Raw genomic sequence first — 15,411 nt, 5'->3', positions numbered from 1 at the left:
GTCTACTGTTGAATCCCTGTATATTATTCTTTATTTCAGTCAGTATATGCTTAATTTCTGACTGGTCCTTTTTTTTTTTTTTGGCATTCTCACTAAGATCCTTGAAAGTATCACTAAGTTCCTCGGAGGTTTCTAGACGATTCTGGAGTAACCTTATAACTGTGGTTTTGAATTATATATCCAGTAACTTGCTTGCTTCCATTTCTTTCATTTGTGACATGTTTCTTTGTTTCCGCATTTTGGCTGCTTTCCTGTGTTTGTTTCTATGTACTGGGTAGCTGCTAAGTCTCCTTGAGTTGATAGAGTGGCCTTGTGTAGTAGGTGTCCTATAGGGCCCAGTGGCTCAGCCTCCCCAATCACCTGAGTTAGATACTCTTGGTGCACCCCTTTGGCAATCTCCCTCCCAATTAAAAAGGCAGCACACCCAGGTGCTGGACCAGCCCGTTCCATGCCTCTACACCTCCTACCAGTTTCAGTGTGATTTTTTTCTTTATCTCTCTATTTGAGTACTTCCATTCAACCAGCTTTCCTGTGGTTCTGGATGATAGTTGTTCTGTATTTTAGTTGTAATTTTGATGTGGTTGTGGGAGGCAGCAAGTACAGGCTTTTATCTATGCCACCATCTTGGTTCTGGAAGTTTATTTTAAGCATATACAGACACCCCTTGGGGCAGGGCCCCCAAAGGGGAACTCCACAGGGGAGGGATCCCCAAAATGGGAAAGCCCTGCTCTCTCTAAAATGGGAAAAACCTAGTCCTGTGAGTCTCTTTGTCCACAGGTTTATAAATGCTAGAAGCTTCTTTGTCTCTTCATGACACTTTCTAATTGCACCCTTCCTTATTTTATGTACCCCATATTTTCCTAATTGGCCACTTCCCCCAGCCCCTTATTCCTGCATGGTATCAGTTTCATCATTTCAAAACTCACCTGGTGCCCCCCTCTTCTTCTTCCCATTATCTTGTTACATTCTTATAAGCAATCTGGTGGTTTGGAGCTGTCTCTGCCTGTAACGTATGAATTCCTCTCCCATAGACCTGCCTTCCCTAAAACCCACCTCTCCTATCTCTAAAATTCTTTCACTACCATTTATTATTCCTCTGATCACCTTTAAGATCTAAATATACAGAATTGCTCCAGTCTTCCAATTCCAAGGAAACTTGGAGACAATTCCTTCAAGGAAAAACAAATATGGTTCTAATTGTTTAGTTAAAAGCTGAAATGCTACTTGATAGCAGATTATTTGACCAAGGGGAGAGCCCCCAGAAGAAACAGTCACCATATTGATCTGGTCTCTCACACAGGTAGCTCCGGTGATTAAAGCCAGAATGATGGAGTTTGGGACCACAATGGTCAGCTACCAGCCTTTGGGAGACAAGGTCAATTTCTTCCGCATGGTCATTTCAAATCCCGCAGCAACTCACCAAGACATTGACTTCCTGATTGAAGAAATAGAACGCCTTGGACAAGATTTATAATAAACTAACTCACTAAACTGTTTCAATTCTCTAGGTAGACAATTAAGTTATCACAACCTGTGTGAATGTATTTGTAGTCTGTTCCAAAGTAAATCTATTTCTATATTGTGGTGTCAAAGTAGAAGTACAGTGAAAAACAACAACAACATTGCTCCTTTAAAAAACCCTTTCTTAAGTTAGAATACTTCTCTAATAATTAGTGACAAAGGCTGTGTTCTAATCAATGTGGAAAAGCTTAAAATTGTTATAAGTACTTCCCTTACTTTTAATAGAGTATGCAAATCAAATGTTATTTTCACTTAAAAGTAGTAGGATTGAATAGTGCCAAATTGCCCCTGAATCATAAAAGGTTCTTTGGGGTGCAGTAAAAAGGACAAAGTAAATATAAAATGTATGTTGACAATAAAAACTCTTGCCTTTTTCATAGTATTAGAAAAAAATTTCTAATTTACCTATAGCGACATTTCAAATGTATTTAAATACATATAATTTTACAAAAGTAAAATATATATATTAAAAAGAAATCCTATTTTGTAACATATAGATTTTTATTTTATATGGGTTATACAAACTGCAGGGGCAGATATAAAAACTAAGCCAGATTTTTTTTTTCTTTTCATGGAGGCACAATAAAACACTTAGCAGTTATTTTGAAACATAGGCCCACAAAATTCTTTAAAAAGGTATGATGCCTTCCTCCTATTCATGTTATGGCTTATCACATCTCTAAAGTCAGTATTATAAAACAAACACAAAAGAATACTGCAAGTCCCTTAATATAATTGATCAGAGAAACAATAAGATTCCCTTCCCATTTAAAAATGCTTTCCACCCAGTTGACCCTTTGCAGATCTGCTCAGCGAGCATGACAAGCCAAGCTTCATCTTAGACTGAATTAGGGTACTCGTCTCTATTTTCCTTTCCAGTTCACCCTGTTTTAAACAGAAAGTTGATGCTGGTTCTTATGGCATCTTCCCAAACCATATTCTTTTATTTGGTCATCTGGATTAACTAGAGAAAAATAAAATCTAATCAACCTGGGCAAAGAAGAACAAAGCACATTGCAGAGTGTGGTGAGCCCAGGAAATTAAAGCCAGCCGCGGGAGAAGAGATGTCTGCTTGAGAATGATGGTGTCAGCCCGGACGCCGCTTAGCCGCTGTCCAGGAAGGAGTCCTTTACCACCTGAGCAATTGCTTAGTTCCATTTCCAACCATCTCAACCCACGAAAGTCTCCCCTGCTAGGTGCCCCATCACTGGGATCCCAAATAATTAATTTCAACTCCATGGGTAGTTACTTTTTGTCCCTCTGGTGAAAATAGTTCCTCCCCAGGGATTTTGAGAGAGCACCTTAAGACCTGCTTTTCTCTATCTCCCATCAAGATCCAAAGTGCCCAGATTATGCAAAGATTAAGGTCCTTAGAATTCAAAACAATATTTGAAAGCATCCTCTGCCCCTGCAAACGTGACGGAGAGACACGAGCTAACAAGAGGCCCCACAGAGAGTTCTGGGCCTGCTGATTCTCAGAGGCCGAGGGGGCTGCGGACTCATATGTGAAGCTGCAGACACAAATTTAGAAACATTTCTCCTTTCTCTATGGACCAGAAATTGCTTTTACCAACAGGTGACTTTCCCCACCCTTTGCTCCTTCCAGGTCCTTCCCCAAGTTTGCTGGGAGCTCAACCATGTGTAGTGAAACCCCTACCAGCCATAACCCGGGGAAGGAGGTAAATAGAAGGTCCCTGCAGTTTAATAAATATTCTTTAAAGTAGGTCTGTCACCCACTCGGGTGGGAGGGAGTGAGGGAGTTAGGTTGTTTTGAACATTAGCCAAAATCCCCAGAACCAAAGGTGAAAGCATTCTTTACAAATTTTAGAAAAGTTTGATGGTAGCTTTAATCAGAATTAACATGACCATTTTCATTTATACAGCAATATTGTGTTTATTATTTTTAAATACTTGAAACAAGTGTGGTACGTCTTAATCTGAGACATATAAATGGGATTGAATTCATGTATTATCACAAGGCTGTGAGGAAAGAAAAAGAATCAGTTGTGTATGTAACTGTGTTGCCTTTATTGTATTGATAGTACTGTCTTGTCACCTCAGATTGTGGTTGTGTGCTTTAGATATGAACTTTACAGTGCTGCAAATCAACATGTGTTGCTGTAAAAGCTTGTACAATATATTATTGATATGTCTTTTTCTGTGTGGTAGCTGTATCGATATTCTGAGAACTGCATTCGCACTGTTCCTGTAATCTCTCTCTCCTCCTCTCTGCTAAACTGTACGCCCTCCACATCAGCTCTAATACAGAACATGCCCTCAGCTAAGCACCCCGCTGAGAATCTCCTTTGACAATTGTGATTTCACAAAAAGCAAGGTGAGTGCTACTTTATCTCTGAGAACAGAAGAAACCAATATGGAATGTCACATGCTGCCAAAATTGCAGGTATTGTCCCTACTGGGGTTTGGAGTAGGTCCTACTCCTCAGAATATGGACAAAGAAAGCACAAGTGTAAATATAGGGCAGGACAAGGAGTGAAGGACCCTACAAGTGGAGATCACCTTGCATGTGCTGTCCTGTTTTCAAATGCTAAGTACAAACATTGTGTATTTATTAGTTATATGTGCCAAATAGTGTTCCCAATCGGAGTTTCTGCAAGACATCGCCATCTCCCCAGCATTATTCTGTTACTAAAAGAAAAAATATAAACATGTGGCAACCTGTTCTTACCAAATATAAACTTGTGTATGATCAAAGTATTTTATCTGTGTCGTCTCTCCAAACCCAAATAAATGTGTGAGTGTGGACACAGCTCAGGCTTTGTATTGTTATTTCTGACCTTTCCACGTTGTGGAGCTAAGTTTTGGTGAGTTGCCTGAATAAAAGGCCCTTCACCTGTCATGGCGCTCAGCGTGTCTCTGGGTCTTTGTTGGGAAAAAGAGCTCTTACCTCTACAGTTGCCCCCCACTGTAGCTGCTGAAGCATATTGCTTACCACTCTGGTTTCTCTTTCAGTCAGATCCAATCTTTTTAAATAATATTGTATTATGGAAAGTTTTGTGTGCATACACAAGTGGAGAAAACAGTGTAATAGATTCCTTCCCATGAAGGCCTTCCCCCCCCCACCCCGGCTTCAACATTTGCTGATTCAGAGCCTGAATCTCATTTCATCTATTTTCCCCATCTCATATCCTCCCCACCCCAAATTATTTTTATATGAATCTATAAAAGAGGATTCCTTAAATAAAAAAGCCTTCAATACCATTATCACAACTAAAACTATAATAATAAAATTTCCATAATAATATCAAATATTCAGTGAGTGTTCTCCTTTCCCTGATTCTATAACAAATGCCTGGCCTGTGGCCCGGGACACCCATGAGGCCCACACACTTTTCAGGGCAGCTGGGACACATGTGAATCAGGCACACAATACAACACTGTATACACGTGGGCTATTGAGGTGCAAGCAGGTAAAAACTAGAAAGCCATGGGAAGTGAAGTGGTGGAGTATATTCTGATATGCCTTGCCAGGGACTTGTATGGCCAAATAAACACAAATCAGATTTAGTCTATTTATGAATGCCATGGTGAGGAGGTATCCTGAAGGACTGGGTTTTGGTGGCCTGGAGAGCGAAGCTCCTGCCAGGAGAAGTAGGATCCGTGGGCCCACATTTTCATCCTTCCCATGAGGCAGCTACTGGAGCAGCTGTAGGAGTCAGACTGCCTGGCCTCAGGTGCCAGCTCTGCTAATTATCTGCTCTGTGACCCTCGGCAAATCACTTAACCTCTCTGAACCCCCATGAGCTCATCTGTTAAGTGAGGACAAAAGCAGCACTTACACACGGGTGATAGTGAAGATTGAAAGGAGAAGAAAACCCAATGCCTGCCATATAGTGGATGCTCAGCATGTGGTAGTTTTACTTGTATTCTGTGCCGCTGCCTGAAAGAGCCAGGCCTCAGACGCAAGCCCTTCAGCCCCCCAACTCATCTAGACAAGAGTGTGCTGAACACAGAGGGCATGTGACTGCAGCCCCTCCCTGTAGAAAGCCCGGGTATGAATTATCCCTGAGGACAGCAGGCTGGTGGCTGAGGCAGCCTCGGTCACAGGCTTGGCCTCAGCTTTAATAGAGAAGGGAGAGACTCAGAAAGGCTGGGCAGGATAGTGGAGTGAACAGGAAGAGCGAGAGGAAATAAGCGGTTTTATTTGGGATGAATTAACCAGTACCTGTTCTGAACTCCTTCCCCGGGGGCACACCCTTGCCCCAGACAGGCAGCGGTCAGAGTTAGAATGAATGACATAGGACATCAGCTTTGGCTTCATTGGAACTGCCAATATGCTCACTCACCTAAGGCTTACAGCTTCCATTCACACAGTGAGACCCAATCATTGGGGCACACCACGAGGAGGAAGAGTGACTTGGTCTCCCCAAGCCATTAAAGGGTTTCCAATGTCTCAAAAAGCAAGTACCAAAGACGCACTAAACGTTCTAAATTGAGGGTCATCCCTTCCCAGCACCTGCTGCCGTTAGTCCTGGCCTGGTAGCACGTGCTGGTTAAACACAAATACACCACACGCCTAAGTGGCTGCACAGCCCCTTCCCTTCTTGGAATCCTGCTTCCCACTTTTGGAGAAAATATTTGTGGTCTCTATTAGAGTGTCAGAACTGAGGCTTCTGGCTCAGGAACACTAATTAAAAGAGTATTACAGTTGCCAAGAAAATGACTTTCTAGAGGAATTTCAATTTATTTAAACATGATAACTTAGAAAATTCCAAGAAAATTCTATTATGCAAACTTGACCAAAGGAGAGCTTCAAAGTTTGTTTCAATTTAGATTTTAGACAGTCAAAAGGAAATCTTGTTGCTAAATCTTTTGCTTTCCCTGTATTTCCTTATGTCTGTTTTATGATTGTGGAAATCAAGAGAGTAAAGAAGAGGAATTTTCTTGCCCTGTTTTTGCTCAGTGGATAGAGCGTCGTCCTGTGGATTGAAGGCTCCTGGGTTTGATTCTGGTCAAGGGCACATGCCAAGGTTGCAGGCTCGACCCCCAGTAGGGGGCATGCAGGAGGCAGCTGATCAATGATTCTCTCATCATTGATGTTTTTAACTCTCTCTCCCTCTCCCTTCCTTTCTGAAATCAATAAAAATATATTTTTAAAAAAGAATAGGAATTTTCTTTATATTGATTTTTGTTTAAATTGTTGCCTAAGGGTGCATACATTCCCTCTGTTCTGTGGAGACACATTCCAGAGGGAGAACCATTGGGCATCTCCACAGTTGGCTGAGCCCAGGCTGGTCTATGTTCAGGAAAGAACAGATGGTTCCAATTCTTATTAAGCACTAAGAGGTAAAGGAAGAATTTCTTCTTTTTAAAGTGGCAAAAACAAAGCATTTGCTCACATCACTTTTTTAGAAAAGTGGGTGGGATTTCAGGTAAAAGATCTATTGAGAATTAACTGTCTAAAGTTAGCCTTGGGTGGGAAGTTGAATTCTAACATTGACTGATTCTCTCTGCTCCCGTCATTATGAGCTATAATAATCCTATAAAATGAAAGGCTAATATGCAAATTGTCCCCTTGACCAGGAGTTCAACCAGGGGGCAGGGCTAGTCCACCAACCGTCCATGGTCCCTCCCCCTGTCTGGCCCGGCCTGATTGGCCCTGAACGGGGCGGCCCGCTGGACCCCCCTTGTGCACAAATTTCATGCACCAGGCCTCTAGTTATTATTATAAGAGCTGATTTAGTCTAGGAATAAATTCAATGCATGAAGGACCCCAACCCAGTGACACTATTCATCTAGCAGCTATAGCTATCTTCAGTGAGATTCCATGTGGAAACGGGGAAGGGAGGAACGGGCAAAGGCCTGGCCTAATTCCTTTCCCTAATGCTCACCTTCAGCCTGAGGCAGCTATTGTGTAATGTCAGAAGCCCTTCAATAATTCCTGGACTAATGACAAAATTCCTACTCCATAATATATTGTCTCTTCTCTTTACAGTTCTGAATGTCTTTTCCTCATCTGCCAACTTGGGTTAGTGGTACCTGTTATAGAGGGCTGTAAGGATTCAATGAGAAAAGCCCTCTAAGGCCCTTGGCAATAGTAGTGACGATTGCCTTCTTTCCCCAGCTCTGTCTTGTGACGGCCCTGCCTTCCTGGTGTTATAATCACCCCCCAAAGGCTGGCTGCTAAGGAGTCAACCTATCCACACCCTCACTGGGAATGTGATTGCTACTCTGGGTAGCTTTTCATATAAATTAAAGGGATTTTGTTTTTTGGTTTGTTGCTTAAACAAAACATCAACGGAGACCAAGCACTTCTGCAAAGAGTCATGGGCTTGAGCACACTGGGAGCAGGTTTATTCTGGTAAATGTATTTATAAGGATGGTATTAGATTCTATTAAGACTGGGCCCCACAAGGGCAGACTAGATAATCACCTATTAGCTGGTGAGCAGCAGCCACCTGAGCAGAGGAACCCCAGTTGACAGTTGCCACTGCAGCTGCCTTTGCTGCAAAGAGATGATTGGTGGGGGCTATGGAAGGCCTTGGCACTCAGGGAACAGTGCCAACAGGGCTGCATATCCCACACCCCACACCATGAGACGGGCACTTAGGAAGAATCCCATTCTGCGTTCATTCACTCTCCCACAGGCTGGAGGAAGCTGCTCTCCCTGCCTCTCCCAGGACCCTTCACAGCAGCACACTGGAGCATCCCTGCAGCTAAGAACAGCGCTAGGTTCTGTCTGACACAGGAACCATAATTATCTCATCCTCCTGTACCCAATGGAGGGATTCCTCTAAGAAAGAATGACAAAGACTTCAGTCATTCCTTTCCCTTCTGAGGTTAAATAAGACAGTTTGCTTCAGAAATGGGGGAACCATAGGAGCCCCTAATGACATTATATATATATATTAGAGGCCCAGTGCACGAAATTGATGCACTTGCGGGGGTGTCCCTCAGCCCAGATTGCAAGAGGGTGCAGGCCAGGCCAAGGGACCCCACCAGTGCAGGATCCCGACTGAGGAGGGACGCGGGAGGTTGCCCAGCAGGGGAAGGACCACAGGAGGGCTCCAGGGCATGTCCAGCCCATCCCACTCAGTCCTGATCTGTCGGACCCCAGCAGCAAGCTAATCTACCAGTCAGAGCATCTGCCCCCTGGTGGTCAATGCACATCATAGCAAGCAGTTAAGCTGCCTTAGTATATCATTAGCATATTATGCTTGGTTGAATGACCGACCAGACACTTAGCATATTAGGCTTTTATTATATAGGATATTTCCTGTGCCCATAACTCCACTTTCCTTCTCCAGCCACCTGCCTTCCTGAAGTCACGGCCTCGCCACTGAAAGAGTAAGGCAAGAGTAAGGCAGCATAGCCCTGGCCGGTTTGCTGAGGGGTTAGAGCATCAGCCCACAGACTGAAGGGTCGCAGGTTCCATTCTGGTCAAGGGCACATACCTCAGTTGCAGGCTCCATCCCTGATCCAGGCTCAGGGTGCATGCAGGGACAGCCAATGGATGTCTCTCTCTCACATAGATGTTTCCCTCTATCTTACCCCCTCTTTTCCACTCTCTCTAAAGATTAATGGAAAAATATCCTTGGGGTGAGGAGTAACAAAACAACCAAAAAAGAAAAGAGTAAATCAGCCTAGACACTGAGTCTTTGTGATGTGTTAGTTGCAGGCAGACAAAGATGAAAGATCATAGTCTCAGGTTTCAGGAAGTTCCCAGCATGGCAGGAGAGACAGGACTAGGATGCCTCCATGGGAGGTCAGAGAAGGCTGGGTCTTGAAGGACATTTTCCAGAAGGACAAGAGGGAGAAAGGCATTCTGGGACTTATATAGAGTGTGACAGGCATGGGAGGCTCCTCTGGAGCAGCCCTCAAAGAGAGAGCGCAGCCCACAGCCTGCACAGCGTCTGGGAGAGCCTGCAGTGTGCCCACCAAGGAGCTCTGGTCAGAAGGAGAACTAAATGCACATTGTTGGTTAACACACGTGAAAAGAATCAAACCTAAAAGAGTCATTGTTCTGGATGCAGCCATGAGAAAAGGGAGTGGTCTGGAGGGTGGGAGACAAATATGCATTTAATTAGGGTGAAAGGTTTCTCCTGGAAGCTCCTGCAGCCACAGCAGAGCCAGGCTGGTCCTGGGAGAGAGCTGTCAGCACCTCCACTCTGCCCTTGCTTTGAAGGCTGGGTCAGAACCATGCAGAACTCACAGGGTCAGGAATGTTATTTGCTGCTGTAAATTATTGTTAGTAAAGATAACCTGTAGCATAATTGTTCCCCCAATTGTTTATGAACTATCCAAAAAAGATAAAGTCATGATTTAATCCATCTATTAAACAAAATAAAGCATTAGTGGTAAATTCATTTTCTTGCCTTTAATAAAATGGGTCAATGCTTATTCTGCCTCTATAGAAAACCAGTTAACTGAAATATCATACTTCTCAATAAGTAGCTTAAAAGGGTCTTGATTACACTAAAAATATATGTTAAATACATTTCATCATACAGGCAACTCATACATGTACAAAACATATTTTCGAATCTGTCAAAATTGGGATGAAATGAAACACAACCCTCTTATTTTAGGATCAAACACTTAGAGGAGAAACTTGGGCAAAAGTATGTTGTAGGAATATCAGACAGAAAACTTCCCCGAGAGAGGGCCTCGCCTGTGTCTGCCACACTTCATCTGGGGAAAGCTGGGAATACTTACACACCTTAGTGAAATGGGAATTTTTAGAGATGAAAAAGGCAGGTTTAGGGAATTTTTAAAATTAAAGGTGTCCATGGAAGAAACAGGGCTACAGAGCCACAAAGGTTACATTTCCATAAGACAAGGAAGCAGGGAGCAGCAGAAGTTACATTTCCATAAGTAAAGGGAACTGGGAATAGCCAAAGGAAAGCTACAGAGCTACAAAGGTTACATTTCCATAAGACAAGAAAGCAGGGAGCAACAGAAGTTACATTTCCATAAGATAAGGGAACTGGAAATAGCCAAAGGAATATATTTACAAAACAAAGAAGGAAGGCCTCACATGTCCCATGTGGGTTTGACCTTTGAACTCAGGAGTTGCTATAGTGACCAAATCAAAGGGAATATCGACCAATCAGAGGGGATATCAGGACACAGGAACTGCAGCCTTTATAAACCATAGAAGGAGGAACTTGGTGGGACTCTTTCCCCCTCCCTACATGGGAGTCTGTGCTGTGAGATTCTTTCCCCTTCCCACATGGGAGTCTGTACTTGTTCTTCAATAAATTTCCACCTTTGCTATACCATCTTCCATCCATGGTTTCATTCTTCGACTCCATAGACAAAGAATCCCAGGAAGCCATCCTGCCCAGGGGAACATTGCGTGTTCCAGTCCAAAAACCCCATATCATTACTACTTCAGAGGCCTGGCAGCCTAAAGTTTCCTTGCACACAAATGTATTTGGAACATTTCAGAAAGCATTCTCTCAAGTTTGCAACCTCCATCTTCGAAAGATATTTTTAAATATTAAAACATATTATTTTGCTCTAAATAGCTTCTATTGTTTACTTAAGCAAGCATGGGGCATTCTGAATTTTAATGGATTCTGAAATAATATCTATGTGATTTTTTTTTCTCTCTAATTTCTGTCTTACCTGACTAATGTGTATTCCCAACTGTGGCCAACGGTTACCAGCTGCCTTTACTGCTACACCGTATTTCATCAAATTCCAAACAGGCACAAAAAGGGGAAAGGAATAGAAGAGGTACAGCTCCAAGGTTGGATCACTTAACACTAGGATGAGAAGAACTTTCTAGAAAAGGAAAAGAGGACCCAGGATCCCTGCTCCAAGCCTTTGTTTGCTCGGTAGGAATTTCTCAAAATCTCTTCTGGAGCCACTTACTTAGAATTCTTTCCTGGCTTCCAAGAAAAATCTCAGTTTAGGACACTGAACAAGTCTATCAGCTGTGCCCGTGTGCAAAGCCATTCGCAGTAAGCAATGGTGACTTGTTTCCTTTCTGACCCTCTCCCTGCCATCTCCTTCATCCCTGCCCACTTCTGCCCTGTTGTGACTCCATTTTTGCTAAATCTGGCTTGTTAGACACTAGATGGGTTCAGAACTATGGGGAAACTGTATAGTACATGTTGACTGAAGCAAGAAGTAAAACTTGATTTTCCCAAGATTGTGGGTCTGAGAGAGACACCATGAGACTTGCATTGAGAAAACAGGATTACTGTATGTGAAGCAAATCTCAAGTATTGAGATGTTCCTGAAACATTCTAATTACCATTAGTAACTTGAGATCTACGTAATCTAAAATTATATTTAAGACTCTCCCTTCATACAGAAAATTCTATGACATCTCCCTAAAATCCTATAAGAAAATTTCAAATAGCCTTACTAGCTTTTTCTAGAATATGTATCAAAGAAAAGCACCATCTTTATCTCATAAGAAGCTCTCACCAGGGATTTTAAAACTTCAACTCTAATTTAATTATTCCCTGGAACCTCTCACATGGCTACCAATTCTATATAATAAAAGCTTAATATGCTAAGTGTCCAATCTTTGTTCAACCAGTCAACCAGTTGCTATGATGCGCACTACCACCAGGGGGCAGACCCTCCGACTGGTAGGTTAGCTTGTTGCTGGGGTCCTGCTGATGAGGACTGGGTGAGATGGGCAGGATACACCCTGGAGCCCTTCCGCGGTCCCTCCCAGGCCCTGATCCTGCACCGGTGGGGTCCCTCGGCCTGGCCTGTGCCCTCTCGCAATCCCGGACCCCTCAGGGGATATCAGAAAACCAGTTTTGGCCCGAACCCCACAGGCCTGGCCATGGGACCCCACCGGTGCATGAATCTGTGCACCGGGCCTCTAGTACTTCACATAAAAATGCTGCACTTGGAATACATGGCTACATTTTCTCAGAAATGAAAGAGGGGAGGATAAACTGACAGGGTTGGACTTTAATCACTCAGCCCATCCCAGTGGACTTACTTTACTCATGTGAACAGTGTAACAATGACCTTACTTTACCTAAAGTGAAAAACTGAAATACTTGGGCTGCACATAAAACCAAACCAGTAGACATTTCAGGGAGATATGAACCCAACGTTGAACTAGATGCCTAAATGCCTAAGTGTTCCTTTCAATACTTTTCACCCCTTATCCTATCCTCTACCCCATAACCAACTTATAAAAATTCCACACCCACATGTAATAGTCCCAATAGCTCCCCACACACTCACCACCCTTCAATGTGTGATGAAGTCACCTGGAGCTGACTTTTCCATCAGCATCTTTGTAGCTTTTATCTGGTACCTACTTGACGCTCAGACACCAGTACCGATATTATTATCTCAGAGAACATGTTCTGGCCTCTAGTATCGTACTGTCACCTCCACGGTTACAACCTGTGAAAATGGTAGTCCCAGGAAGCAGCAGTATCTTCCTCAAGGAATGCATCTTGTGTTTCCCTTTCTTTTCCATGTGCCTTTTAATTCAGACAGCATCTACACTTGCATTATTCCGCTCCAATGTTCACTTAAAAGAATGGGCTCACTTAGCAGTTTCTGATCATTCATTCTAAGCAAAGCTATGTTTTCTGGATCCTTACTTTTATTTTCTCCTGCTCCTTTCACACTGCAGGACACAAGGAACACACTGAGCAGGTAGTCTCCCGCAATAACTAGCAGTTCTGTGATCTCTGTCATCATCATAAAGTTCCTTCACCTTGGTTTCTAAGGACATGCAGAAATAATTATTTGGTATTCTTGCCATTTTATCATCATTCATTTCTAATTCTCTATTGTGGTTCTTGGAGGACAAATCTTTTATTTTGCCATTTATCTATTCTTCATACGTAATTACTCCCCTCAATTTTCCTTCACAAGCAGAAAGTGGAACTGAGCACAGTTAAATCAAAAGAAACTACTCTGAGCCACATTGTCAGCATACTGATGAATGCCATGTCTGAGGCTGGAAAATCACAATTAATAGTTCTTTTAAAAAATAAAATGATCTCCCATCTGGAGTGGCTTGGTGGTTGAGCATTGACCTGTGAACCAAGATGTCACAGTTCAATTCCTGGTCAGGGCACATGCCTGGGTTACAGGCTCAATCCCATGTGGGGCATGCAGGAACATCATCATTGATGCTTCTCTCTCTCTGAAATCTATAAAAATATATTTTTAAAAATAAAATGATCTCTAATCCCTAAGTACTATATATGAAGCATTATATTACTTCCCAGTGTTCAAGTCTGCAATGGGCAACCCATTGCTTCCATGAGGTTCTACTATAAGAACACCTTCCAGCAATTTACAATTAGGAAAAATAAAATGTACACTCATACAGGGTTGGGGTGGAGAGAGATAAAGATTGAGAGAGAATGAGAATGAATAAGTTGAGTGAATGAATGAGTGAGTCAATGAATAAATATATTAGTCTATTAGACTCCACAAACCACCCAGACATAACCATTTTCTTAACTGATCATAGGAGTGTCTTTTTATTTTATAAAAAGATTAATAAAAAATAAAAGAAAATTATTTTCTCATCTTATATTTGTAAACATAGTAGAATTCAGAAGCTTCTTAGAAAACAGACCAGTAACCACCTTCCAGTTTGCAGGGCTGTTGCTGAGAGGATCAGCAGGCCTAGAAAGTTGGGATATTGGAGCTGCTGGTGGAGAATGGGATGCCCAGCCCAGAAGAAATCATCAAATACTGGCAGAGGTGGCCCATGGGGTGCGATTAGGAGCAAAACCACATGATCCATGGCTATAGAAAAGGGGAGCACAATGTGGTCAGAAAGGCCTTGAACTCCTCCTTGACATAGAAAACCGATTTTTACAAAGATCTAAGCCCAACTGAGGTGAACACTTCAATGTTTATTCACATGCTTTGTTTTCCCTTTTAAGAATCAAAGTTGTCCAAATTAAATATTTCTGCTAATGTTACTATATATGCCTAAGCAAAGTAGAAGAAGGGGGGCTTTAAACAAAACAGGAAAAGAGAGAAAAATTTAAAAATCATCAAGTTAGTCATCTTAGCTCCAAATGGAACAAAATTAAGAACAAAACTGGTTTCTAATAGGGTACCAACCAAAACCCAAGTATTGCTCTCTGTTCCCTACCCCAGCTCCCACTCCACACACCAATACATGAGAAACACAGCTAAAGGCCAACGTGTTATGTTCTGCTTAAGAAATGGGCCTGACCCCAGGCTCCTCAGCTGGCTGCCTCTGTCCAGTGGGACACTGTGTATAGAGATGTTTTCGGCTATAGTAGGACTCCGCATAGCTGGTGGGGGTAGGAGAGGATTTTCAGAATCTTCTTGTGGCTCCTCTGTAGGCACTGCAAAGATGGCCGGTGAGGGTTCCCTTTTCTTCACATCCTCACCAGCGCTTGTTGTTTGTTGATTTATTGATGATAGCCTTTCTGACAGGTGTGGTTTTAATTTGCATTTCACTGATGATTAGGGATGTTGAGCATCTTTTCATATGTCTATTGCCCATCTGTATATCTTCTTTGGAGAAGTGTCTATTTGGATTTTCTGCCCATTTTTAATTGGAATATTTGTTTTTTGGGTGTTGAATTTTATAAATTATTTATACATTTTGAAGATTAACTCTCATCATATGTATCTTTAATGAATATATTTTCTCATACAGTGGGTTGTCTTTTAATTATGTTGATGGTTTCCTTTGCTATGTAAAAACTCTTTAGTGTGATATACTCCCATTTGTTTATTTTTTCTTTTGTTTCCCTTGCCAAAGGAGATATATCAGAAAAGAATATTTCTATGACAAATTCCAATATTTTATTGCTTATGTTTTCTCCTAGGAGTCTTATGGTTTCAAGTCCAACATGTAAGTCTTTTTTAATATATTTTATTGATTTCTTACAGAGAGGAAGGGAGAGGGATAGAGAGTTAGAAACATCTATGAAAGAG

General features: G+C 42.2%; 1 protein-coding gene across 1 annotated transcript in view; it reads left to right on the top strand.

The window, feature by feature from the left end:
• GAD2 (glutamate decarboxylase 2 (pancreatic islets and brain, 65kDa)) overlaps positions 1-4,291 on the top strand; it is a 57,979-nt gene extending 53,688 nt beyond the window's left edge. Inside the window, exon 17 of the mRNA XM_005865856.2 lies at positions 1,301-4,291. Within this exon, the coding sequence (XP_005865918.1) occupies positions 1,301-1,474 (174 nt within the window). The 3' untranslated portion in view covers positions 1,475-4,291. The remainder of the gene's footprint in view (positions 1-1,300) is intronic.
• Positions 4,292-15,411: the final 11,120 nt, after the last annotated feature.

Source organism: Myotis brandtii, unplaced genomic scaffold, assembly GCF_000412655.1.
Source record: "Myotis brandtii unplaced genomic scaffold, ASM41265v1 scaffold215, whole genome shotgun sequence".
Lineage (NCBI taxonomy): Eukaryota > Metazoa > Chordata > Mammalia > Chiroptera > Vespertilionidae > Myotis > Myotis brandtii.
The sequence above is the reverse complement of the archived record's forward strand: the minus strand, read 5'-3'. Positions and strand labels throughout refer to the sequence as shown.